At 55.8% G+C, this 25,364-nt stretch overlaps 2 protein-coding genes across 3 annotated transcripts in view; one reads left to right on the top strand and one right to left on the bottom strand.

Annotated features, from left to right (window-relative positions):
* Nucleotides 1-7,483, top strand: part of ATP6V0D1 (ATPase H+ transporting V0 subunit d1) — a 34,817-nt gene extending 27,334 nt beyond the window's left edge. Inside the window, exons 4-8 of the mRNA XM_009571197.2 lie at nt 20-99; nt 3,815-3,892; nt 4,480-4,656; nt 5,541-5,618; nt 6,126-7,483. Coding sequence (XP_009569492.1) covers nt 20-99; nt 3,815-3,892; nt 4,480-4,656; nt 5,541-5,618; nt 6,126-6,287 — 575 coding nt within the window. The 3' untranslated portion in view covers nt 6,288-7,483. The remainder of the gene's footprint in view (nt 1-19; nt 100-3,814; nt 3,893-4,479; nt 4,657-5,540; nt 5,619-6,125) is intronic.
* A 590-nt stretch (nt 7,484-8,073) lies between these two features.
* HSD11B2 (hydroxysteroid 11-beta dehydrogenase 2) lies at nt 8,074-24,242 on the bottom strand. 2 transcript variants are annotated; one of them, XM_054078908.1, is made up of 5 exons: nt 23,941-24,242; nt 10,268-10,480; nt 9,815-10,000; nt 9,418-9,555; nt 8,074-8,980 (listed from the first exon to the last, which is right to left on the bottom strand). In XM_054078908.1, exons 1-5 carry the CDS (start codon nt 24,203-24,205, stop codon nt 8,622-8,624), a joined length of 1,161 nt encoding a protein of 386 aa, XP_053934883.1. In that variant the 5' UTR covers nt 24,206-24,242; the 3' UTR covers nt 8,074-8,621. The 2 variants fall into 2 exon arrangements, with proteins under 2 accessions (XP_053934883.1, XP_053934884.1); XM_054078909.1 differs by lacking the exon at nt 23,941-24,242 and adding an exon at nt 19,687-21,450.
* Between the last annotated feature and the right edge of the window lie 1,122 nt (nt 24,243-25,364).

The raw sequence follows: 25,364 nt of genomic DNA, 5'->3' as shown, positions 1-25,364 counted from the left end.
GTCTGTGGCTCTGTTTCAGCTGCTTTCTTCCAAGACTGCATATCTGAACAGGACCTGGATGAAATGAACATCGAAATAATTCGAAACACACTGTATAAGGTAAGTGAGTCTCTGGGAGGGCACAGAGATGTTAACTTCCGTATTCATTCCTAGCATGACGGTAGCTCTGTCTTGGGTCAGGAGCTCCAACTTAGGCTGGCTTTCTTCAACCAGAGGGGAGAGGGTGTTTTCCTCTTAGAGTAGATTTAAAGATAAATCTGCTTTCTCTCCATATTCCTCCCTGGACTGATGATAGAGTGACCAAGAACTAGTTCCATCTGCTGTGGAGTAAAGATGGTGCTCTTGGAGGAGCCTGCCATCTGATCACCCAGCTCTGCAGAGTCAGGGCACCAGAGCCTGGCAATGACTTTGGAGCTGTCAAGAGTCTGTGTAAGAGATATTTTAGAGGTGCTGCCTTTGTATGAATTATCTCAGGCCCAGGCAGGCAGAAGAAAGCTGCTCCTTAACCGCACAAGTTTAGATATGTAGTTAATAGCATTCAAAGGGCTGAAATGGCTTGATCTTAAACTTGGCTGAAGGACTTCCATGGGCTTGGCTCTCTTTTTGAGCTCTTTCAAAAGAGTCTCCCAACAGTCTGCTCAAGCCTTCGGTGGCTGCGGTTGGGGTTTGGTGCTCTTGGTAAAGCAGTGTAAAAGGTGCAGCTGGGGTGGAGGAGCCCTGCAGGCATGGGGATGTGGAGGGGCTCAGGATCTCCTTGTACTGAGCCTGCATGGGAAACTCTTGTCTTCTCTGCAGGTTCTGTCTGGTTTTAGCTGGCGGTATCAAAGCATGTGTTTATGTACAGGCTGTGGCTATCGCTCCATCTCTTCTCTCTGGATTAAGGGTGGGATGCAGATTGTATCTGCCAACCTTGTTTTGGCTGGTCACAGCCAGCCTGCAGTTAGTGTGACCTCTGCTTCCCAAGGAACCCGTGGCCTGTTAGGTTGGCAGAGAACAGATCAGGCGTGAAGGGAAGAAGGCAAATGGAAGGGAGAAAGAGCTGCACATCGCTAGTCATGCTGAGCTGCTTGTAGACTCTGGCGTGTACTGGCCTTTTGCTGTAACGGAGGAGATTTGCCTGTACACATAAATACCTGCACCCTTGCAGGGTGCACATCTTTGTGTTGAGATGAGGGAGAAAGCAGGGAGCAGAGTGAGTGCAGGACAAACAGGCTGGGGGCAGTTCTCCTTGGGTCTCAGCTGCTGCATCCTTTCCCATCTCTTTTTTGAGGCCTGATACTTCATTGCATTCTGCTTTTCCTACTGCTAAACTGAAGCATAGATGCCAGGTATCTTGGGTATCCCTGGGGCTGATTCTTGCTAAGGAGCAGCCCCCGGGAAACACAGGGGCTCTGTCAGTAACAAATCATGGTTAAAAGAAGTAACTGCTGCTTACAGACTCGCTCTTGAAGCCACCTCTCTCCCCAAGGACTGGAAAATGTATAATACAATGCAAATGGTCTTCTAGACAAATGAGGGGATTAAAATCAGGTCTGAAATCTGTACTGAGCTGCTCTGCGGAACAGAGCAGGCGGGTGCCTGGGATGGATGCCTACGTCCAGGAGGAGTTGGCATGGGAAGGCAGACGTACTGGAGGTTTTTTTGAAGGAATCTGCAAGCATGTAGATACAAGGTTTGAGCAGGATTCATAGGAGGGAAGCAATTACAAAGGTTTCTTGTTAGCAATTACAAAGTAAGAAGGTTCTTAAATGGAAACATGATTAAGATGGGGAGCAGAGTTTAAAAGCAAGGAGCCAGCTCCCAGATTAGAGGATGGTCAGCAGTGGAGTCCCGCAGCGGAGGCGTGCTTGGCCTTACCATCTCCAGTGCTTACTCCCTTTCTTCCACATCTTTAATGGATATGTTGAAATGAAGCTGGCTGACTGTTGGCCTTTGCTGGCAACCTTCTTGTGGGAACCAGCTGAAGGAGCTTTGGACTGGGCAAGAAAATACAGCAGGCAAATCAATGTGAATAAATGTAGAGTAATATATGGGAGAGGCAAGGAGGTAGTGCTAACTCTGTACAGAGAGTCTCCTTGATCCTTTCTACTATTAAATGAAATCTTGGGTTATGACTGACCTAAGCAAGTCTCTCTCTACAAGGTAATCTGTTCCTAACAGTAGAAAAGAAGAGAATGACACATATCACTGTGCTGCTGTATACATCTGTATTGCGTTTGTCCTGAAACTTGTCTCATTCCTCTCTTCTCTCATCTCTGATTATGAGCAGCAGAATAGGAGAAACTGCAAAAGAGAGTATGTTTAAAGGTTTGGGTACAAGCACTTCCCTATGAGAAACTACAAAATAGGTTGAGATTCCTCACCTGTAAGGGGAGTGAATCCGAACTGTGATGGTAACCACAGATAGTGTTGGAAAAGTCAATGTGGATGGACTGGCCATGGGTCTCTCTTCAGGCTGGAGGTGGTAGAGGGTAAATCAGTGGGTTCATTGAAGTCAAAGTCCGTTAAGCGTTACTAAACACCAAGAGACAACAATTTCTGGGATAAGGGTTTCAGGACACTGGGGAGTTTCTGCTGTCATCTGTGGAGGGGTCCATAGGAGAGGGTACCCAGTGCAGCTGTTCCACACTCTGTGTTCCCGTGGTGTCTGTTATACTGGATCCTCATTCACTGCTGGATATTTGAGTTCACCAAGTTCTGCTTCTAAAGCCTGAAGTTTGTGCGTGAACTCTTGAGAAGGGCAGAAGTAGTGAGTAAGCCTCTTACCCAGGTTCCCTCTCCTGTCAGCTTCAAGCAAAGTCTGTTCTCTGTGTCTTTGTTCCTGTGGTAACTGCAGACTGATGCTCTCTGCTCTCCTGCACTTGAGCAGTGGCAAGCGCTAGAGATGTTTCTTTGATGTGTGATGCTTACCCGGCAGTGTCCTCTTGCACTGTTTATAACAAATATTTACAGAAGAGTCATCCAGGTGCTTTCCTAGTGCAGAGGCTGAGGGTGTCCAACACATCCATTCCTGAGCCATCTTCAGTCCTGGAGTTGTGATGTCTCAGCATCATTTTATTCCATCCGTTCTAAGCGATTCTGGTTGCAGTGCTCTGTCCAGGGAGGTCTTTTATCACATGATGGCTTCTTCTGAGAAAGTTTTTGCTGAACAGCACTTTTAACCATGCACTGCCTTCATGGGCTCCCCCTGGGAGATGCAGTCATCTTCCAGCTGGATTACTGTGCATCTCCACAAAGGATTACGTTTCCTGGAGGCAGTGAGACTGTGCCTTGCCGTGTATGTTTTCTGCAGGGCTCTGGTTGGGATGGAGACCAAGCGGCTGCAGTGTGAAAGGAGAATTACAGAGAATGGCTAGTTTCCTTCACAGATGTCCTGTCTCATCTCCTGACTCTGCTTACACAGCGGTACTTTCTGAACGTAGGTCTTGCAGCTACAGTTGTGTGGCTTGGCATATTTGTGGAGGCCAAAGCTGGGTCAGGAAACCACGTGAGACTTCAAGTAAATGCTTTGGAGTTAGACAACTTGGAGGAACAAATTAAGCTTTAACCTTGCTGCCTGGGGATCTTGCCCACAGTAAACTCATGCAGTCACTTGAACAAGCCCAACCACAACCCTTCATGTCTCTGGCTCCTGGGGGAGGCACTGACCCTTGTGTGGGCTTGGCGTCCAAGTTCACACGGGGTGAGAGTGGTCGTGTTGTGTTACGAAGTGTCTGGGAGCATCCCTGCTTGCTCTTTGTCCCCTACTGAATGGCCATGTGGGGCCATAGATGAAGCTGTGTAGAAGAGCGCTCATGTGCCCTCTCTCTTCCAGGCTTACCTGGAGTCTTTCTACAAGTTCTGCAAGGTGCTGGGAGGTACCACAGCGGATGCCATGTGCCCGATCCTGGAGGTAGGTCTGGAAACCCCCATAGCTGGATGGTACTGCAGTGGTATTCATTGCTCTGTGCTCAGGCCCTGCTTGCCTGCCAGCATCAAGGATACTGTTCTTCAGCATCCCCATGCACACTCCGCCTGCTCAGTGGAACCCTAGGAAAACACTGCCTGCATGTGACTTTGAATAGGTTTGGTTTACCTTTGTGGCAACATCTCCATCCTCTCACATGGATACTGAGCAGGAGAACAACCAATGCTATTAGGGGCACAGCTCGTCTCCATGCCAAGAGTAGCTGTGGAATGTACAGGGCTCAGGAGCAGGAGGTGAGAGTGCCTCCTTGACCTGGGCAGGGTTTTGCTTAGTGATTTGGCTTCTGCCTGGGGTGGGGATTTCCTCATCTGACACCTCCCCAGGCATCAGCTACTGGGCACACTGGGAGCCTACACATCCACCTGCCCTCGGCTGAGCACCAGATGTCTGTAGGTGTCCCAGGCAGCTTGTGCATCCTGCCCTCTGATGCAGCTCTGTTCAGAGCAGTGTTGATGTCTGCTGGCCTCTGGCAAAGATGCTGCATCCCAAGGCAAACTGTTTTTCTCCCACAGTTTGAAGCTGACAGGAGGGCCTTCATTATCACCATTAACTCATTTGGTACTGAGCTGTCCAAGGAGGACCGAGCAAAGCTGTTTCCACACTGTGGCAAGCTCTACCCTGAGGGCCTGGCTCAACTGGCCAGAGCGGATGACTATGAACAAGTCAAAAATGTTGCTGACTACTACCCGGTGAGTGCTTTGGGTGAGGACTGTGGGGACTGCTGTGAGGACCTGCACTAGATCAGTGCTTCTCAGGAATCAGGGGGAACTTGTGGATTGACAGACTGGGGAGCCAGAATTTCTGCTGCTGTCGTTGGCCCTGTGCTCTGTTTGGCCAAGGTGGAGTGGGCTTGCTGGAGCTCTTGCACCAGGGATGCTGTTGGCTTATTCATCGTGGCTGTCATTGTGTCATGGTGATAAGGAGACCAGGCGTGCCTTATGCACCCTGTCGCAGGGTGTCAGGACTTCCCTCACTACCAAACCCTTAAGGTGTTGGTGTGATAGCAATGACTTTCTCTCTTTGGCTGGATGCAGGGAGGACCAGTCTTCAGCGAGAAGTGGTGTGCCGCAAATCCAGCCCTAGTGGGACACTCAGCTCTGGTTTCGTTGCAAGGGAGACACTGACCTGGGAGAATGTGCTTGGATGTGTCCAAGTTGCTTAAGCTGCTCTTGTGCTTGGCTGAGGGCTGTTGGAGTCAGAGCTTAGTGTTCCCTTGCTGGAGCAACTGGAGTGTGTGCTGGTGTTTGTGGGCACAGGGACCTGGCTTGAACGTTTCGATCTGTTTGTGTCTGTGCCTGGTAAATCCTCCCTGCAGGCTCAAATGATTGACATGGCTTTGAGAACTGTGCATTTGAGAGAAAGTGTAGGATCTCTGGCTGGACAGGCTCACAGGTGAAATAAAGGCTTTCTCTGCCTTTCTGAGTATTGCATTCAGCTGTATGGGTGCACTGCAGCCTTGGTGTCCTCTGCTGACCACAATGGCTGAGGTGTCTGCTGTACAGGGCCCAGGAATGCTGCTGAGCTTGGAAGGCCTTGAGCTTTGGATATATCCTCTTGTGATGTCTTCTTGCAGGAGTACAAGCTGCTGTTCGAAGGGGCTGGCAGCAACCCTGGAGACAAGACGCTTGAAGACAGGTTCTTTGAGCATGAGGTGAGTGAGCCACCAGACACCTCTCAGCACATGCCTGCCTGCGCCATTTGCAAAGCTCAGGGCAGCAGTGCTGTAGATGAACAGAGTTTGGGGGAAGGAAAAGGAGATGCTCTAGCCCTAGCCCTCTGCTTCAGCAAGGGAGTGGGAATGCAGCGTGGTGCTCAGCAGATGTTCTCACCCAGACAGATGAGAGCAGTGTGGGAGACAGGTCTGAGGCTGCAGATGGGTATTTGGTCCATGGATAGCAAAACCAGACTGTAATTATGTGGGAAAGAAGGATTTTCACCACTACCTGAGGGTACAAATACTTCTCCCTTCTAATGCTGGAGTGTGTTCTGAACAGGGCCTGTAGGTTAGAGCTGCCCTGAGAACTGAGAGATGCAGAGCAAGATCCCTGAGTTGAGCCACTCAGCTCTTGGGAAGTCATGGGATCTCACAAACTTGCCTGGACCAACTCCTCCCATCCGAGATTGACAAGTGACATGTCCTCCTCTGGGCTTTCCCTAGGTGAAGCTAAACAAGCTGGCCTTCCTCAACCAGTTCCACTTTGGAGTCTTCTATGCCTTTGTGAAGCTGAAGGAGCAGGAGTGCCGCAACATTGTATGGATTGCAGAGTGCATCGCCCAGCGGCACAGGACCAAGATTGACAATTACATTCCCATCTTCTAACCCTGCTCTACTCCTGTCCGACCCTCCTGCCTCTGGAGTCCAGAGGGATCCCTGTCTAACTCCGAGTTATCCCTTGCCCAGACTCCACGGGTGTCCTATCTGTGGAACTGGCTCAGATGAGGAAACTGTACAGTTGCTAGTTAAATTATTCACAAGCTGAAGCTTGAGTTGTGTGTGCTGTGAGGGGTCCGGAGGGACCAGTGATGCAGGCTTGGCCCTGTGTCGCAGGAGGAGCACCTCCGGTGGTGTATCCAATAGTCCCCATGTTACTGTGCTCATCTGCTGTATGCGCTTATGCTTGCAGAGCAAGCACCAGCTGGGGGGTTACTGCCTCCAAAGGGTTCCCACAGCTGCAGAGGAACACATCAGGCCTGCTGCGGCTGGGCATCCTCTGTCAGTGCTCTGCACACCTCCTAGTCAGCATTGTTCGTGTGAGGTTTAGTTCGCGTGTGATTATGTAGCGTAGCCTGTGCCACTGTGCAGTCCCTGCATCCCCCTGTAGCTGGCCTGGACCTGGGAGAGACGGAGCAGCGGTGACCAGGACTGAGATGGACCCTGTGAGAACATGAGGGCACAGACAGCACTTGTGGAGCATGCTGCTCCCATCTCCAGCAGCTTTTGCACTTGTGCAGCCTTTCCCTGTCCTCAGAAACTGCTCTTGTCAGTCTCCCCCCTGCCCTGCAGCTTGAAAGGGTTCCATAAGCTGGTTGAGCTCCTTCCTCCCCTGAAGCCCTATGGCTTGGAGTTTGCTGTCAAACCCACACTAATTGGGGCTCCTTTTGGCTCTGTGGATCATGCTGGACCCCTGCTCCACCCCAGGGCAGACACCCAGGCTGGCACTGCCCTGGAGCTGTATGGGCACAGCTGGCGCTGGGGCAGAGCAGCCCTTGGGGCTGGCTCTGCTTGGTTGCCCCGATGAGTGCAGAGGACAGCTGGGGCAGTGATGTCCCACGCCCTGCCCTCTGTGGTTAGGGAGTGGCAGCCCTGCTCTGTGCTGCTCATGTCCTACTTGAGGCTGGGGAGGTGTTCTGGGGTGGTACAGCAGAGGAGAATCCTTGCTGGTGGGAAACGTGCTTGGTGCTGCTGCTGGGAGGGATCGATGGAGAGCAGCTCTGTCCCAGCTTGTGCTCTGTTCACCTCTGCAGTGTTTGTTATCCTGTAATCCCCTCTACACCAATAAATATCTGCCTACTGCACTACGCTTTCCCTTCTTACTCGGGCACCTGCTCCTGCATCCCCGAGAGGAGCCTCCATCAGCCATGGGGCCTCTTACCCTGGGAATTTGATATACAGGTGTGGCTCCTGTGTGACTTGGGGCACTTGCTTCTGCCACAGGCAGGGGGGTCATGCCACCCACTGGGGCCGCGGGCAGCGGCACTTGCGCCCAGAGCTGTGCGCGGTGCCCAGTCTGTAGGTGCTGAGCTGCTGAGTACCCAGGAGCTGCAGCAGTGTGGGAGTGAGCTGCGTGGCTGAGACCTGCATGATGGACTCTCTGGCTTTGCTGTTTCTCCCCCTGCGCCAGGGCTTCTTGCACGGCACTGTACATGTGTGGCACTTTGCCCCCTTCCATCTTTGCCCTAGCAGGGCCACAAAGTCAGGACAAAGTAAAGGGAAGCAGAGAAGTGGGGAGCGGGTGCAAGGTGCAAGTGCTTCCTGACAGGCTGAGCCCTTTCCTGGGGCTCCTGCTGTGGTGCTCGGTGTGGTGCCAGCTGTGCCTGCAGGCAGGGCATCCCTGACCAAGCATTGCTGTGCTGCACCACGGATGGAGACTGCCAGAGCCTGGGGGTGTATCAAGAACAGATTTATTTAAAAAGTGACAATCAGGTAGTTCATCTCGTGAAGAGCTCTGGCACTGGCAGCCTGGCCTCGGCCCCTGCACTTGCCGGGAGCACATGGAGTGTGTAGTATGGATGGCAAGGAGTGGCGTGGCAGTGGCCACAGGATCCTGGCCCTAACCCAGCCAAGAGGTGATGGAGACAAATGCAGCTCCGACAGCAGTTAGGAACATGGGGAGCTGAGAAACAGCTGAGGTACATCCCAGCCCATAGTGTAGAGCTGCAGAGTCAGGCAGGGGCAGCCCCCTTGGAGGATGCACGGTTAGAAAAAAATACAAAAACACAGTCTCTAGAAAAAACGTTGATTCTCACATGATAGAAAATAGATCAGCATCTGCCTCATTTTAGAAAGCAATTTGGTTTTTAACGTCTAGTGCTGATTGTTCCCCCATGGTGCAGGAGGGTGATGCTGGTGGCTGCACACACGCTCCGGGGCTGGTGTGCCTGGAAATCCCAGGAGATGGCTCATTCCTGCCCTGTGACCGCATGTGGGCTAAGGTCAGGCCTTCTTCGTAGCGTTGTGCTCTTGCTGCAGCGCTCGGGGCAGCTTGGGGTTGATGAAGAATCCTTTCAAGAACAAGTCTCGGACAAAATAGGGCAGGTAGCGGTGTATGAAATACATGAGCCCAAGGCCCTGCCCTGGGTAGTAGCGCACGGCCGGGTCGGCAGCCAGGAGCCCGTCCGTGATGCTGTTCACCACCGCGCTGAGGTCCTCCACTGCCACCTTCATAAACTGGATGAACTGGCGGTTGATCTCCTCTACGTAGTCCTCCCCGTAGGCCTGCAGCAGCTCCTGGGGCAGGCTGGCCACCAGCCGCTGCTTCTGCAGGTTCCAGAAGGCAGGATCGCACGTCGTCCCTGCAAGGACATGGCCTCCACATGAGCCACATTGCTCCCTCCTCCAGCCCCTGGCGTGGGTGCCAGCAGCCCCAGGATGGTCCTGCTGAAATGCTGGCAGAGATGTCCCGGGGGGTGGGAGGGATGCAATGGGAACACGATGGTGGCTCTGAAGAGCCCAGGACTGGACCAGTGTCTCAGAACCTGCCTGCAATGGGGGTGACTGAGCTGACTGGGCCAACGCTGGTGGCTGAAGGCTTGATCTTGACCCTGCTTCTGACCAACTGGAGCCCAAAGGTCCCAGGATGGCCACAAACTCCAAGGAGCTGGGAATGCTCAGAAGCTGCGTCCTGACCACCAGCTGCTCCTGCCATTGATCCATCACCACCTCTTCACCTCCCTGGGAACCTGCCCTTTGCCTGCGGGTGCAGGCAGCAAGCGAGTGCTGCTCCTCTTACCTGTTTTGTAGTAGCCAGGCAGGATGATGCTGACTTTGACACCCCAGGGCTGGAGTTCACTGCGGAAGGTGTCCATGAGCAGGCTGAGGGCTGCCTTTGAGGCTCCATAGGCTGCCAGGCATGGGAAGGGCAGGTCACCTTGCAGGAGAGAAAGGATGAGGCTCTTGGGCAGCTGCCTGCATGGCTGGGGCAGGTAGGGAACAGGAGGACTTAGATAGGGCTTTACTCCCAGCCTCTGCACAAGCAAAGAGCTTAGTGTGCCAGTCTGATTCAGTGTCTGAGGAAGGGGAGGTGCCTGGGGCAGCGGGAGCTCTGCCACACCATGGGGATGCTCAACCCACACCCAAGCTCGGGTAGCCGAGGCTCTGGGAGGCCCTGATGAAGATGGACTGCTCACCCGCGGGGCTGCTCACAGTGACGATGCGGCCGCCGGCAGAGCGGAGCAGGGGCAGCAGCCCCTTGGTGAGCTCCAGCGAACCGAAGAAGTTCACCTCCATGCAGGTGCGGAACTTGCCCAGTGGTGAGAGCTCTGCGTCGGCAATGGTGTCGTTGAAGCCAGCATTGTTCACCAGGCCCCAGAGCCCTGTGGGGATGGGATGCTCAAAGAGGTGACCCGAATGGGGGATCCCCACCCTGGATGTCCCAGCTGCTTCCTGGGGGTCCTGCAGGGAAATCATGGAGTCCCCCAGGACAGGTACCGTTACCAGAGGCTGTTGGCATGTGTGCCTGCAGGGACACAGCCTGGAGTTGGGGAGGGGAGCACATGGAAGCTTGGCAGTGCCACACTGGCCGCAAGCTGAAGTCCCAGGGAGCTGGAGGGGGGGACCCAGGGTGTGCCAGGGGCTCCTACCTGTGCTGTTCGTGTGGGTCTGGACATGCTGCAGGACGTGCTGGATATCCTCTGGTTTGGTCAAGTCCATCTGCAGCAGCGTCAGTCTTGGCGAGCAGCTCCTGCGCAGCTCCTGGGCACCGGGACTCTGCAGGTCCAGCACGCTGGCAAACACCCGAAAGCCCATGGCATCCAAATGCCTCGCTGTTGCCTGCCCGAAGCCAGAGTCACAGCCTGTGAAAGCCAAGAGGAGCCTTGAAGCAGCCAGTGACAGCGGCCAGCCAGCTGTCCCAGCCCCCAGGGACCCCCAGCCCTGCCTCTCCATTGCTGGGGACCGAGCTCCCTGGCACCAGTCCCCTGCTTGTGCCTTACTGCCCAACTTTGGCTCTGGACCCACTGGGGACATGACCTTACCCTGGGGCATTCGCAGGTCCCAGAACAGCTGGTTTCTCTCATAGCACACACGTGAGGAAGAAAACACTCCCTTATCTGCAACCCTATCGCCCCAGGCGCCTCTCTGATGTGGGGTGCAGGTAAAAGCATGGGCATGGCACAGCGAGTCACGGGACAGTTCAGAGCCCAGCAGCGATATGGGGTGAGAGCCATCGCTCCCAGAACACCCTCCAAAAGCTCCATCCGGCATCCTTGGGAGCTGCCACATGGCGCCGTGGGAGACGCTGCCTTTCCCCAAATGCTTTTTGCCCCAAAGAAACGGTGCCCAAGAGGCACAGCACCACCTCACCCGACCGGGGTGCCCAGGGGATTAGAAGGGGTAGTAAAACAAGAGGGATCCTGGTCTGCTCCTGCCACTCTGCATCTGTCAAGGGAGCGCCTGGCTGGGATGTCCTAAGCCAGAGAGCACTGGGTGCTGCCATGCCCACTCCCAGCCTCATTTCCTCCGTCTCAGCTCACGCAGGGGCACGATAGGTGACACCATCACCTGCGAAGCCACTGTTGGGGTGTCAGGGGACAGCTCAGGTGGGAGCCAAGTGTCGCGGGGCAGCAGCAGGCGCTGTGGCCAGGGTGGAGCAGCCAGGATGCAAACAAACAGCAAGGCACAGCCTGTTCCCATGCCGATGGCAGCGCTGATAACTTAGGGACAGCCACCATGCCCGGCCGCATTAACCATTAACAGGGTGCTGCAGGAACAGCCCCACGGGCCATGCAATCTCCTGCCTGGCACTCTCGGGTGCTCCTGAGGACACTGCTGAGAAAGGGTCCTATCCAGGACAGATGCAGTGGTGGCTGTGGGCACTGTCTCTGGCTCCACAGGCCCCCACGAGCCCCTTCCTACCAGCCCCGGCGGTGGGCACAGGCACTGTCTGCCCCTGCTTGGCTCCCTGCACCCCAGCTGGGATGGAGGTGCTGCTGCTCCAGCTATCAGTGTGCCAGCTAAGCCGGACCCTGCAGGCTGGTCCCCAGCTCAGTTTTACTTTATTGCTGCATCAGAAACCTGTAATAAAGCCCTTGGCCAGATGCCAGAGTGATAACACACCTGGAAGTGCTCGGCTGGCAGGAAGGGGCTGCAGGGATCACCCCTTTCCCACACAGGACCCAACACCCACCATGGATGTGTGCCAGGCTGGCTCAGCATCGCTCCAGTGCCACCAAGGATGGCAAAGGTGCTGTGGGCTGCTGGTGTGGCACATGCACCTCTCTCCTCCCCATGAACAGACCATGCTGCCAGCAGCAGTCCAGATAAGGTGCATTTCACCTTTCCCAACAGGACAGGAGAAAACTGCAATAAAGATAAGATTTAAAAATAAAAGTGCTTGCAGCCACAGCCTCACAGTGCTGCAGCCAGCACCACGCCTGCTGCCGCCACTGGGACACGGTTACCTGCGCTGCTCCTGCCCTCGCTGCAAGGAAAGCTTCCAGTCCAAACACAAAGCTTCCCAAGCCTCAAAACACCAGGAAACATCCCAAACACCCAAGAGAGCCAGGCTTGCTGGCTTGTTTCGGGCAAGCAGGGAGCAAACACGGCTGCACGCTGTCTGAGCCAGAAAGGGTTTGATTTGCTTTAGAGGAGTGGGGCAGTCGGAGTTTGTTTCGGAAGTTTTAATTTATTCACACACAAAAAAACCCCACCCACCTCTTGGGAGGCTGGCTGGCGGCCCGGGGCCAGGAGGACGGAGGATGCTCTGGTGTTATTTAAGGTCTCCATTGCTGCTTGGCTTCCCAGCTGCCCCACTCAGGCAGAGCCAAGAGCACAGGCAGCAAGAATCAAACCCCCCAGGACCATAACACACAGCCCCGAAGCACAACAGCTCGCCCAGCGCTATGCTTACCCCCTGTGGCCACCAGCACGAGCCACCAGCCACGCCAGGGCTGGCATGGGAGCTGCCACTGCTGGCTGGGCTTCAGGAGCGCTGGAGCCAGCAGTATGCGTGGTCCCAGCGAGGTTGGTGCTGGGCACGCTGCCGCAGAGGATGCTGCATCACGAGGAGATGCTGGCGCCAGCTCTCTCCCACCCTGGCTCCCAGCTTGCCAACCGGTTTTGCATCCGTGCCGATGGGAGGGACCGTGGTCAGACCGAGCACAGAAGCATAGGGAGTGCAGTGGAGGAGGGCAGGTGGTTAGAAGTCCCCCATCACATCCCCAGGCCCGCTGTGCATCCCGGGCCAGCAGCCAGATGCTTGCGCTGCAGCAGGAGCGGAGCCCGAGCCTGGGCTGCAAAATCTGGCAGAGCTCTGCAGGCTCAGCGAGCCGGGGCAAAGGCCTGCTCCAGGGGCTGGCTGGCCTTCCACCGGAGCAGCAGGTCAGCAACAACTCCCCAGGACTTTGCAGAAGCTCCAGGCACTGCAGTAGCTCCCCCAGGAGTGAGGCATGCCAACCTCCACTGGGATTTTGGCATGACGAGCCCATCTTGAGCAAGCAAAGAGTTTCTGTCTCCAGAATTGCTGTTGGAGTGCCCTCCTACTCACTCAGGGAAGGCAAAGAGGAGCTGCAAGCCATGCATCCTCATGCCTGACAACACAAGATGCAAAAGGACCAGCACAGACCTGCAAAACTTCAGAAGTCACAAGTGCGGCTTGGCTGAAGCAGCCCCTTGTGGTTGTGAAGCTGCTCCCTCCATGGCCACCCTTGCCTGGGATCCAGCCTGGAAGCTGGAGAAGGGTTGTCTCCCAGGACTGAGCATCTGTCTGATGCACCAGCTTCCCTGGGGTTAGCTCCAGTCGCACGGGCACCTGGCAACCCCAGGGGCACACGGGGCGAGGGCAGGCAGCAGAGCATCCTTTTGGGATGCTCCATCTCTCCCCAAACCTAGGTGCCCGCCAGCTAGGTTGGACACCCAGAGCAGCACCATCCGCTCCCCAGCTCTTCAGGCATGGCCTGGATGCCCCATGCACCCCTCACAGCTCTGCCATCACTCCCCGGATCCCAGGACATCAACCCTCCTGCACAGAGCTTTTGCCACCACCACTCTGCCCAAGAAGCCTTACCAAGAGCCGTCACCACTGCCACCAGCCTCCCAACACAGGATGGCGCGGGGCTCAAGGACACCCTCAGCCAGAGGGGAGCCAGGGCACCAAGGCCGAGTGGATTAACACGCTGAGCCGCTTGTTTCCATAGGCTCAAGCATAAATCCTGCCTGGGATGCCAAGCTAAACACGGCTGACATTTTGCTCAGAGGTGTTGCCTTCTGGCCCCGGCAGGACTCGCTGCTGCCGCCTTGGAGCCAACTCCGCTGGGCAGGGGACGGGTCAGGGCTGGCGGCACTGCACGGAGGTTCTGCCAGAGTGGGCAAAGCAGGGATCGACTCTGGCTCAGCTGCTTGGGGATGGCCATCCTGGCTCCACCCTGGAAGCACTAAAAAGACTCCACGGAGGAGGAATCCCAGGGGATGGGACACCCCAAAACTCGAGGAGGGGGACCTGTGCACAGGGCAGGTCCGGGCAGGAGGAATCGCCCAGCAGAAGCCCACAAGGGCAGGGCAGGGCAGGGCCCTACAGCCAACAACTCCCGGATGCCGTGCACATTTGGCTTGAGGAGCAATGAAACATTGATGTCAGCTCCAGGCGAGAGGGAACAGAGGGAACAAATTCTTGGCAGGACACTGGGGCAGGAGGGGACAGCAGGAGCACCTGTGCTGATCCGCCACTGCCACCCACCAGCCCTGGTCTCCCGGCCAGACATTGTCTGCCACCTGCCCACACCTGAGGTCCTGCTGGCGGAGCAGGGTCTGCCACAGCCACCGGCAGACCCTACCCCACCGAATCCAATGGCATCACCGTCAAGAGGAAACCATGCCAGCAGCAGGGTGTCCCTGCCCCCCACGGAGCCCCCCAGACATGGCCAGGGTGGCAGGAGGTGCCAGCAGCCCAGGTGATGCTGCTGCCGCCGGTCCTCAGCACCCAGTTTTGGGAAGCCACGAGCCAAATTAAATTAAAGTAAACCCAGTGAGACACCTTCAGGGATGACCCAAATCCCATCCTCAAAATTGCCAGCAAGAGGACCATGCACAAGCCCCCTCACGCCCCTCCCTGCAACCTAGCGGGGGGTCCCTGCAAAGCCTCAGCCTCCTTCTCCCCACAGAACCCCCGTGCAGCATAGTCGGCACCAGAGGGACATTACCAGCCGGGATCATAACACCTCCTGCAGCGCACAATGAAGTGCCACATCTGTTTCCCTCCAGTGGTTCCTACAGGGTGGGATAGGGGCCAGGTAGACCCCCAGGAGACCCATGGATCACAACAGAAGGCAGAGTTGGGATGCTCATCATCACCGGGGGGTAAACAGGAGACCTAACTCCCTCCCTGTGCCTGGGACAGTGGCCAGATGGTATGAATTACAACAGATTAGCTGAGTGCTTCTGAAGCCTTGCACGACATCACCTCCACCCAGGGAGATATCATTCAATTAAACCAAAGAGAAGAAGGAAAATCTGATTTTCTGCCTAGACAACCTGAAGCAAGCGGCCAGAGATGATGAGGAGCCCCGAGGCCAGCACAGATAGGCCCATGGCTCCCGAATTAAAGCCCATTTCTCAGGAGCAGGCACCAGCTCTGGCGCATTGGTACTGGGGACCCAACAGCAAAATGGCAGAGAAATAAATTAATGTTGGGAGCCACAGCCCTTCCCACCAGTGTCACTAAAACCCACCCAGATGCTTTATCCCCTCACAAAGCTGTGGGCAGCAGATGCTGCTTGCACCCAGCAGGGCTAACGAAGCCAGGAGCTCATTACATGGCCCTGGTGCTGCCAGGACAGAAGCGAGCCCAGACACCTTCCCCTGCACGAGGCCAGTGTCTGGCGAGGTGCTCAAGGAGGTCAGGATCCATCCACAATCTTGCAGTCAGCCTCAGCACAAGCTTTAAGCTCTTGAGAAGGCATCTCAGCATCCAGACCCACCAGGGCTGGTGTAAGGGCTTACATCAGCTGCCACAAAAGCTTCGGTCTTCCTTGGGTGCAGAAGGAAGGGGAAGAGGACAGCCCAGCCTTGGCACGGCAGCAATGTTGCTGCCAGGGAGGCTGACCCCAGGCTGGCAAACAGGGAGGGTGGAGGACATGCCTCTCCTCCCAGCAACACCTCAAAGTCTCACAGAAAAAGGACACAGGGAATTTCCTAGTTGCAGCCCTTTGCCGCATCCCGAGGCTGGACCGATCTTCCAGCAGTCTCCACCAAGGTGAGGTCAGCTCCCCAGAAGGAGCAGCCAGACTCTCACGGTCAGAGACTCAAGCTTCCTACAGGGAAAAGACCCCAGCATAGATGTCTCCTGGGAAAGGGCACAGCCCGTACATCAGAGCTAATCTGGAACGGATGGATGTCTCCTGAGAAGAGGAAGTTGTGAAGAGCTGAGGTGATAACCGGGTTAATAATCACCTTAAGAGGGAACATGGTGAACCGGGAACACAGCGCCAACGAGACAAAAGCAATCCATCAGCAAGAGCTGTTGCTGGGAAGGACACCCATGGCTCGGGGACAGCTCAACTGGATCAGTGCCAATGCCAGTAACGCATCCACTTGTGGTCCTGGATAGGGAGAGGCTGGGTGGGAGCCAGGCTGGGAAACTGGAAACCAGTAGCCACAGCCAAGATGTGGCGCTGAAGATGTTCCTGGGGAATAAGATGGTGGCAGCAAAGCCATGGCTGGGGCACCTGCTGGGAGCATCCCTGGGCTGCAAAAGCTCTCCACAGGGACTCCCAGCAGGCTGGGAAAACACTAATCATGCCCCAAATCCATCTCTCTCATATAACACATTGGGCCCCAGAAGCCACAAAGGAGAGGCAGGAGGTCATGTCTGAGGTCAGCTACAGACTCGGCTAAGCCATCCACAAGCAGAAGGCATGACGAGCTCTTCCACATGGACACTATGAGCCATCACCACCTTGAGACATCTCAGTTGAAGGTATTTCTAGCCAGGATAGCAAAGCACCACAGGACCAGAAAAACCTCTGGCCACTTGATGGGTCAGATCAACCATGGAAGAGCCCTGAAGTGCCACCCAGGCTGTGATGCCTCTGTACTCACCAAACCATGGAGGTGGACAAGTCATGGGGGGCTGGGACAGGCGGTGCCAGCACGGACAAAGCCAGGTTAGGGCAGTGCCAACCAAAGCAGTTGCTCCAGAGGAAGCTCAGGGGATCGTGATGTTAAGCAGCTCAATTTGCAGCACCACAATAAAGCTACGGTAGTTCCAATGAAGTTATATTAGTTCAGGGGTATTTTGGTGATGAAATTCTAGTTTGCTTGCAAGATGCCATCTTATCACTCCCCTTGTCACAAGAATAAACTCCCACCACATGCCACAAGCCCAGGCAAGCAGAAAAATGGGTGCAAGCCCTGCCCATCCCCACATCACTATGGGTTCTGTGGTTGCATGAACTTTTTCTCTTGCAGCCTCCAGATCCATGTGGAGCTCATTTGTTTGTTTGTTTTTTTAAGAAAGTGAGCAAAACACTTGAGTCTGCACCAATCAAACTTCAGCCAACACAGCTTTTGAAATAAATGGAGGTGTTCAGGTTCCCAGGCTAAAAGCTTTACCCCCATGGCTACCTCACGCCACACCAGCCCCTTCTGCACCTGATTTAAGTTGTTCTCTCCTCATCCTCCCCCAACAGCTTCCACCAGCTTGTCAGAGTTTGAGTACCACACGACTATTTTGGTGGATTTCTCCCAAAGTGAAAGCAGCCCTGCAAGCTGGTGTGCTTGGACACAGTTGTGCAAGAATGCAATGGCAATGCACAGGGCAGCACCCACATATGTCCTTGGGACAGCACAGGCAGAGCCCAGCACACCAGCCAGTGGGGGACAATTCACCATAGGATGCCTGCACATGCCAGGCTATGGAGCTTTTTCCCACCTGGTAACTGTGACCCTGGAGAGGAGAAAGCATTGGTCCCTGTCTTCGGACAGGGTCATGAGAAAGATATGCATGGTGTGACGTTTATGCTAAATTGGAGTATGACCACTAGAAGTGGAGAAACGGATTGCAAATCTGCTGAAGAGTATGCCTGGTGGAAGCTGAGAGACTTGCCATGGGAAGATCATCACCAGAAGAAACAGAGAAAGGCTGGAAAGATGAGGCCAGACATTCAAAGCATCCACAGAAGATTGGAGCAGGTATCTCCTCCAGGACCTCAGCTCACCAGCCCATCCCTTCTCTCCATCCTCAGCCTACCTGGGGAACACCCACCATCTGGCTCCTGGGGCCAACCACCCAGCGAGAGGCTGCATTGCCACAAAGCCTTTAAAGCTTAAAATTGCTTTTCAAGATTACAGCCTTAGAGCCCACAAAGCCCAAGACAATGCCATGTGTGATGGGGAAGCCAGCTCCCAACAGGAAAGGTGATAAAGCTCAGGGGCCGGCAGATCTCCAGGGGATAAGGAAGCAGTAGTGATACGTTGCACATGGAAGCACACAAGCTGCGACAGAAGAATGGGGATTGGAGACAGTGGACCTACCCTAGCAGCCAGGAGAAGGAGTTAACAAGCCTCTGCTGGGTGAGGTTAAAGAAAAAACCAAAACAAAAAACCCCAAACTATACCTATAGCAACACACTGACAGCACAACAGCAGTGATGTTGGGTACTTCCCACCTGGCAGGCTCCACAGCAGTATTTCAGATCCGAGATCACATGAGGGTCATCGGGAGGTGAAGAGGCATGAAAGCCCTGCAGCATTTCCCCCCCACAAGGGTCATCTGGGCAAGCAGAAGTCCCCCAGCTGAAGTTTTGGGCCAGCACTGAAAGAAGACTATGGGGAGAAGGCAAATGCTTGGCCAGGCTTGGTGGAGACACCTTGAAGACCTGCTCTACCTCATCCCCACTCAAGAAAAACTCTGGCTGGGGAGGTCCACCACCCCTGTGCTATCAGTAATAAAGCAGCACAGTTCTTCTGTAAGCAGATCCTGGCTTGAGGGGAGCTAGACTCAGTGGGTAACACAATCCCAGGCCTCATTAATGAGGTGCTGCTCATTGGACTAGAGGGCAGCAACAGCCTACACTTCTGCTTCCGAAGCATCCGTTCCCATCTGACAATCTCATTTCTGCAGGGAAGTCTCTGCTTTGTTGCTCTCATGTCCCTGCGTAACCCTGAGCACTAATCAAGCCAGCTTCAGTTTCTCTACCAACTCCGTTCTCCCACAGCATGCAACTTCTATGTGCTTTTCCTCCTAATCAGCTGCGCTCATTTTTGGTTAACAGTTCTAAAAAAACCACCCCAACAGGTTTGTGTCATTAGCAGTGCTTATTTCATAGAGAAATGAGAAAAAGCTGAGTGTACATATCTAAAAGTCTGTGGTGAGCAGGGGTAGGTATCTATTTCTGAAGAAATCTAGCGAGGGGAAGAATCCTAAAACCGTGGAGGGCTGCTGGCAAAGTGGGGAGAGACCTTCAGCCTTGCACAGAGAGGCAGAGAAAGCAGGTTTCTTCTTTGCTCCCAGAAAAAAAGCAGTGAAACCCACAGCTCGAGCAGAACATTGCATTTTTTCTTTAAATATGCGAGGCACTGCTTGTACACCAGGGTTGGAGCCTGGGTGTTTGGTTTTGGTCCTGTCCCCTCTCAGCTTGGAGGAGCTGTTGTCCCCGTTTGTTAATTTTTAATTGATCCTGGAAAAAACAGAGCAGTTCCAGGGAACGAGTTGATTTTCAGCCTGCCCTTTGCCTGGGGAACACCTCTGGTATCTCTGAGCTGTCTCACTGGCTCCAGAAGCAGAGTAGACAGTAGGAGTTGCCTACGGAGAGCTCTAGTGTCCCTGCATGAAGCTTTACTCATCACAAGACTGCTCAGCACCAAACACAGGGTGAAGCGTGCCCTGCCAGTGCTCCAGCCATACCCCTGGGCAGAGGTGCCCAACTCCAAGCCAGAAGGCATTACTGAAACAGCCCCAAGTCTGGACCCTTGACATCTCCCAGTCACCCAGTTCAGCTGGAAAACAGGTCCAAGACAGCATCAAAATCCAGATGGGAGAGGTGCTGCACCAAAGAAAGAAATTCACCTTCACAGATGAGCAGTGAGAGTCCCGACATCTGGATTGAATCACTTGGTCCTGCTGCAGTCACCAGATGCTTCAACATCTGTTGAGTCCATGGGAAACGTTGAAGCTCCACTTCACTACGATCAAGTTGCAAAACCTCTGTTAACCTTGAGCACGACTTGAAGCTATGATTTCAGATTGTTAACAGGACACACAATTGTAACAAGAGAGCCTCATCAAGAAAGCCAGTTTTCGCCCGGAGCAAGGGAGGAGTAGAGGAGAACGTGGCAGGCTTGGGTCTGGAGCAGCCTCACCTGCCCACTGGTTTTGTTCACGAGGATGATTTGTTGGGGGACAGTCTGCAGGTACCTCCTGGCTTTGTAGGCTACACCAAGGAGGAGCAGGGAATCCAAGTCACCTTCCACACACAGTAGCCCTATGGCTTTGGGTTATTTCAGAGCTCTGCAATTTGGGTACAACCTTTACAGACAGAGCAATGATTCACCGTTTGCAACTTCTCATCCAACTGAAATTTAAGAATCAATACCTTGCCACGAAATTCATGTCTTCCCTCTGCTGTGGCAAAACCCTGCAGGTATGCACAGTCTAGAGGCTGGTTTGCATTCAATTCTTTATGAGGATTTGCATAGATAGGGCAAGTAGCTGCTGTCTGAAAAACCACCCCAAGCAGTCCAATACAGCAGAGTTACACCACAAAGGACTCTCAACTGCTCCAGCTGCACAGCAGAGCCCCAGGCTACGCACAGCCATCCCTCCACCACTCTCAAACACCAAAGCCCACTTGTTTCGGGTGGTTTCTGTGGACTTGAACTTCACAGCCTTCCACTAAGACCACAGGGACCAAGGGATGATCTAGGCTCCTGTCTAAACTGACCCTGGTCAAAACCAAACTTTGCATGAGGTGCTGTCAGCCTGGATCCGGAGAGCCTAAGCAATATCAGCTCAGCACATTCCAACGGCTGCTCTTGCATCCCCCTTGCACAGGCTACAGAGGCTGGAGTGCTTTTTATATTGACTCGCAATAGAAAGCAAATAGGGGATACAAGCAACACTCCTCTCTTCATTCACGGGGCTCCTACGCACTCAAGGACATCCAGCAATGCCATTTTTAGATTCTGGAAGGAGCACACACAGAGAAACCAGTTCTTTGATGCTCAGAGGAAGCCTGTGCCCAGTGAGCCACTGGCACATGCCTGCGCCACTGGCCCAATGGTGCCAACCACCAGTGTTAGTACCTGCAGGGCACCCTGGCCGCACACACCCTGGGAGAGAGGGATGCCGCGGACCCGCTGCCTCGCAGCTTGCCAGTGCTGGACCAGCCTCAAGGCAGGGAGCTGCCTGTGCCCAGCCTGTCCCCATCACAGGTGTGCTGGGGTCCCTGTAACTTCTCACACTTGGTCAGAGTCCATTCCAGACTCTGCCTCAAAGATGAGCCCACATTCGGACTCGCAGGCTGGCTCAGGAGAGCACATCAACGGCAGCGTGGGGATGGCTGCCAGCCCGCTCACAGCCCTGGGCTGGAGCAGCTGATCCCTGCTCCCCTCCTCATTCCGCTGGTCCTCCTGGGGCTGATCTCTCCCAGCCCAAGACGTACAGGAGGGCATTCTCCTCCTCACTGCAAACAGCTGTGACCTCCCCAGGAAGGCAAGATTAACACTTTCCTTGCCCTGCAGCCCCAGCCAGGCTGCGTACTCTGGAGCTGCACTCCCGGAGAAGTCAGGATGCAGAGCAAGAGCCCCGAGTCACAGCCACAGATAAACAGCACCACCACCCACTTTGCTAACCCAGGGATGTACCATGGAAGACTGCAGCATTCCTTGCTCCGGTCTGGCAGCAGGCAGGAGCAGGCAGCTCCCTGTCTCTGCTCTGAGCAAGCCCCAGCCCTATATGCAACAACTGAAACACAAACCTGCACCAGATGGGAAATGCCATAAATTTCTAGGCCTGTTTTGAGCAGATGCTGCTACCACAGGGTCAGCAGCTTTGCTCTGCAGCAGCTCCACATCTGCTCTGCTACTTTCCCACTGAGCTGCACAGTTTGTTTCCCTTGAACCTCTCCCATAAGCTAAGTCCTGACCAGCACATGGGGCTGGAGCATCATGCACACAGCTCAGCTTAGGGTTGTTCCCAGTGGGTCTGGGAGACTGGGCAGCCGGACAAGCAGGCTGCTGAAAGAGCTGGGACACCTCAACAAGGAGATGCAGCAGTTGGACCTGCACAACACCCTGCTGCAGGATTAAGCCAGTAGCCAAGAAGTGTATAAAAGAAGAAATGATGCCCAAAGCTTTTATAGCTGGGACCTCTGCTGTTCAGTGGCAGGCATCAGCAGGTGACTTCACTACATTTCTTGGCTGACCTGTAGAGTCCAAGATGACACCCAGTGTGGCAGAAGCCCTGTCCCCAGCCTTGCACACTTCCACTGATGCCCAGCATCAGTGGGCACCCAGTTCCTTGCTTCTCCTTCTATTGCGTTTTGCTTCCTATGGGCAAGAGAAGGAAGGCCAGGCTGCCTTTTTCCAAGGGCTCACTCCTGCTCTGATCCTCCCTGCCTGCCCCCTCAGGAGACACCAGCAGGGACTCAATAACAAGTTGCCAGGAGGTGTCCAGCATTAATCCGCAAAAGAACCAGGCTAATTACTACACAAACACTCAAGTGATGGATGCCATCCCAGGCAGAGCAGCCGTCGCATCTGCCCCTTGGCAGGCACCTGCTGGAGCAGCAGTAAGGAAAGGCCAATCCCGCGCTACAGGCTGCGCCTCGAACCTGTAAAACCACCAAGCATTTACAGCCAAAAGCAAACACACCAGAGCTGCAGAGGTGTCACTTCAACGCACCAGGGCAAGAACACCCTGTTCCAGCCACTGACTCACTAATTATACAGGCAATGCCACAGAGCCAGGGCTGGCTTGACCTAGCGTGCCACAGGGTACCTGCAAGCAAGCGGCTGTCAGACGTCCTCCCCAGGCAGCCCTGCCCCACCGTGGCTTTGACCTTCACTCAGTTGAATCATTCATTGATCTGCTACCTTGCTCCTCCAAGCTTCCTCCTCCAGAGAGGCCTCCCTTTGCTTCCCACCAGCGCCATTGAGCCCTTCAAACTGGACAGGGAGCCTGGCTGTCACCTCTCCTTCTCAGTCTCCCCATCACAAGACCCAGTTTTCTAGGAAATACACAAAACCTCTTCTCAAACTTGCGTGTATTCAAATCCAGCCCAGACATCCACCAGGATGCAGGCTCCTACCCTTAGGAGCATCACCAAGGTCATGCCCACAGGTTTCCCTCCCATCTGCATCCATAAGGAGCCAGCAGCACCCTCCCAACCCACTTGTAGCAACAACCACCCTGACTCCAGAACCTCCTGCTCACCCTGTGTCCATTATATAACGCTCTGTGTCTGTTGCTGTCTTCTCACAGCGATGCACCTGCTGACCCCAACCACCCTCATCATCCTCCAGGAGGAACGAGGAGGGAAAGCACTCACATACCAAGATACTCCAAAGAGATTCAGCCACAAGGCTGTGCAGAGCCCGGGCTGGAGGCTCAGCACATCCCCGCAGAGCCCCTTTCCCCACAGAACCAGCCACCTGCATCATCCTCCAGTGGGAACAATAGGGGAAAGCACTTGAATACCAAGAGATCCTAAAGAGATTCAGCCACGAGGCTGAGCAGAGTCCTGGGGGCTCAGCACATCCCCACAGAGGCACTTTCCGCACGAATCCAGACACCTTCATCATCCTCCAGGAGGAACGAGGAGGGAAAGCACTTGAATACCAAGAAATCTCATTCAGCCACAAGGCTGAGCAGAGCCCGGGCTGGGGGCTCAGCACACCCTTTCCCCAGGGAGGAGCTCGGTGCCAGGCAGCAGCCGAGCAGCGCTGCCCGAGGATGCTCCGCACCGCGGGAGCAGCCCCGCTCGCTGCCAGCGGCTCCAGGACGGGGATCCCGCTGAAGCGGAGCCGCCCGGGGGCGGCCAGCTCCGCTCTCGCCTCTAGAGATGCCCAAGGAAGCTTTCTAAGAAGGAGCGCGGCTCCGGAGGGGAGGAACGGAGCGCCGGGATGCTCCCGAGCCAGCGGCGCGGCTCGGCGCCAGCCGCACCACGTGTCCCATTCAATCGCCCGGCTTCCAGCTCTCCGCGCTGAGCCCCGCGGGCACCCGCGGAGCCCGGGGCAGCTCCAACCCGGAGCTCGGAGGAGGGGCGGGAGCGGCGGGCGAAGCCTCTCGCCGCCCCGCTCGGGGCTCGGTGCCCGCACTCACCTGTGACCAGCACGGCTCTGCCCGCCACCGGCAGCAGCCTGCGCGGAGCCGCCCGGCGGAGCAGCAGGCAGGCGGCGGCAGCGGCCAGGGCGAGCCCCAGGGGCAGCGGCAGGCAGGCTCGGCACAGGCTCTGCAGCGCGGCCAGCAGCGCCAGGGGCAGCAGCAGCCCCCGGCCCGGCCCCAGCGCCCGCCGCGCCGCCCTGAGCGCCAGGCTGCCGGCCAGCGCCGCCCACAGCGCGCCGTACGCCCAGCGCTCCGGCTCCATCCCGGCCCGGCCCCGCCGCTGCCGCCGCGCCCGGACACACCGCGCCCCTTATAACGCCCCGGCGCCGGGAAGGGGCGGGGCCCGCCCTGCCCCCGCCAATCGGAGCGCCCGCACCGGCACCGGGCACCGCTGAGACCGGGCATCACTGGGACCGGGCACCGGCACCGGGCATCGGACACCGCGAATCAGGCATCAGTCAGACGGGGCATCGCTGAGACTGAGCACCGGGACCGAGCACCGCCAGCACCGAGCACTGGAACCGGGCAGCGCTGAGACCGGGCACCACTGAGGCTGGGCACCCGCACCGGGCACCACTGAGACCGGGCACCGGCACCGGACACTGAGAACCAGGTACCAGTGAGACCGGGCACCGAGCACCGGGACCAGGCACAACCGGCACCGAGCACCGGCACCGAGAGTCGGCACCGGACACTGCTGAGGCCGGGTATCACTGGGACCGGGCACCGAGCACCCTGACCAGGCACTACTGAGACTGGGCACGGAGCACCGGGCACCACCGGCACTGGGCACCGAGCACCGGGACCAGGCACCACTGAGATCAGGCAATGGGCACCGGGACCACGCACCACCGGCACCGGGCATCAGCACCACCGGCACCGGGCATCAGCACCGCCGGCATTGGGCTTCGGGGGTGGAGGCGGAGGCGTGGAGCCCGGCAGGACCCGGTGCACCTACCGCTCAGCTCGGCTCGGCTCAGCTCAGCCAGGCTCGGGACATGCTGCACTCACGGCTCGGGGCTCTGAACACCCTGCACGTAGGGCTCGGCTCAGCCGGGCTCTGGACATGCTGCACCAACAGCTCTGCTCAGCTCGGCTCAGCCAGGCTCGGGACGCACTACAGCTGCGGCTCGGCTCGAGAGACTGTGCCACCTGCGGCTCAGCTCAGGATGGCTCAGCTCAGCCAGGCTCAAGGCATCCTGCAGCCTAGGTAGGCACGGCTTAGCCAGACTCAGAACATGCTGCACCTAAGAGATCTGCTCAGCTTGAGACACTGTGCCACCTATGGCTCAGCTTAGCTCTGTGGCTTGGCTCAACTTGGCTCAGCCAGACACAGGACATCCTGCATCTAAGGCTCAGGCCACCTATAGTTTGCCTTGGCTCAGGCTGGCTCAGGACACCTGCCACCTACAGTTCAGCTC

Source organism: Cuculus canorus, chromosome 13, assembly GCF_017976375.1.
Source record: "Cuculus canorus isolate bCucCan1 chromosome 13, bCucCan1.pri, whole genome shotgun sequence".
Lineage (NCBI taxonomy): Eukaryota > Metazoa > Chordata > Aves > Cuculiformes > Cuculidae > Cuculus > Cuculus canorus.
Note: the sequence above shows the minus strand (reverse complement) of the source record. Positions and strands in the feature narration are given on the sequence as shown.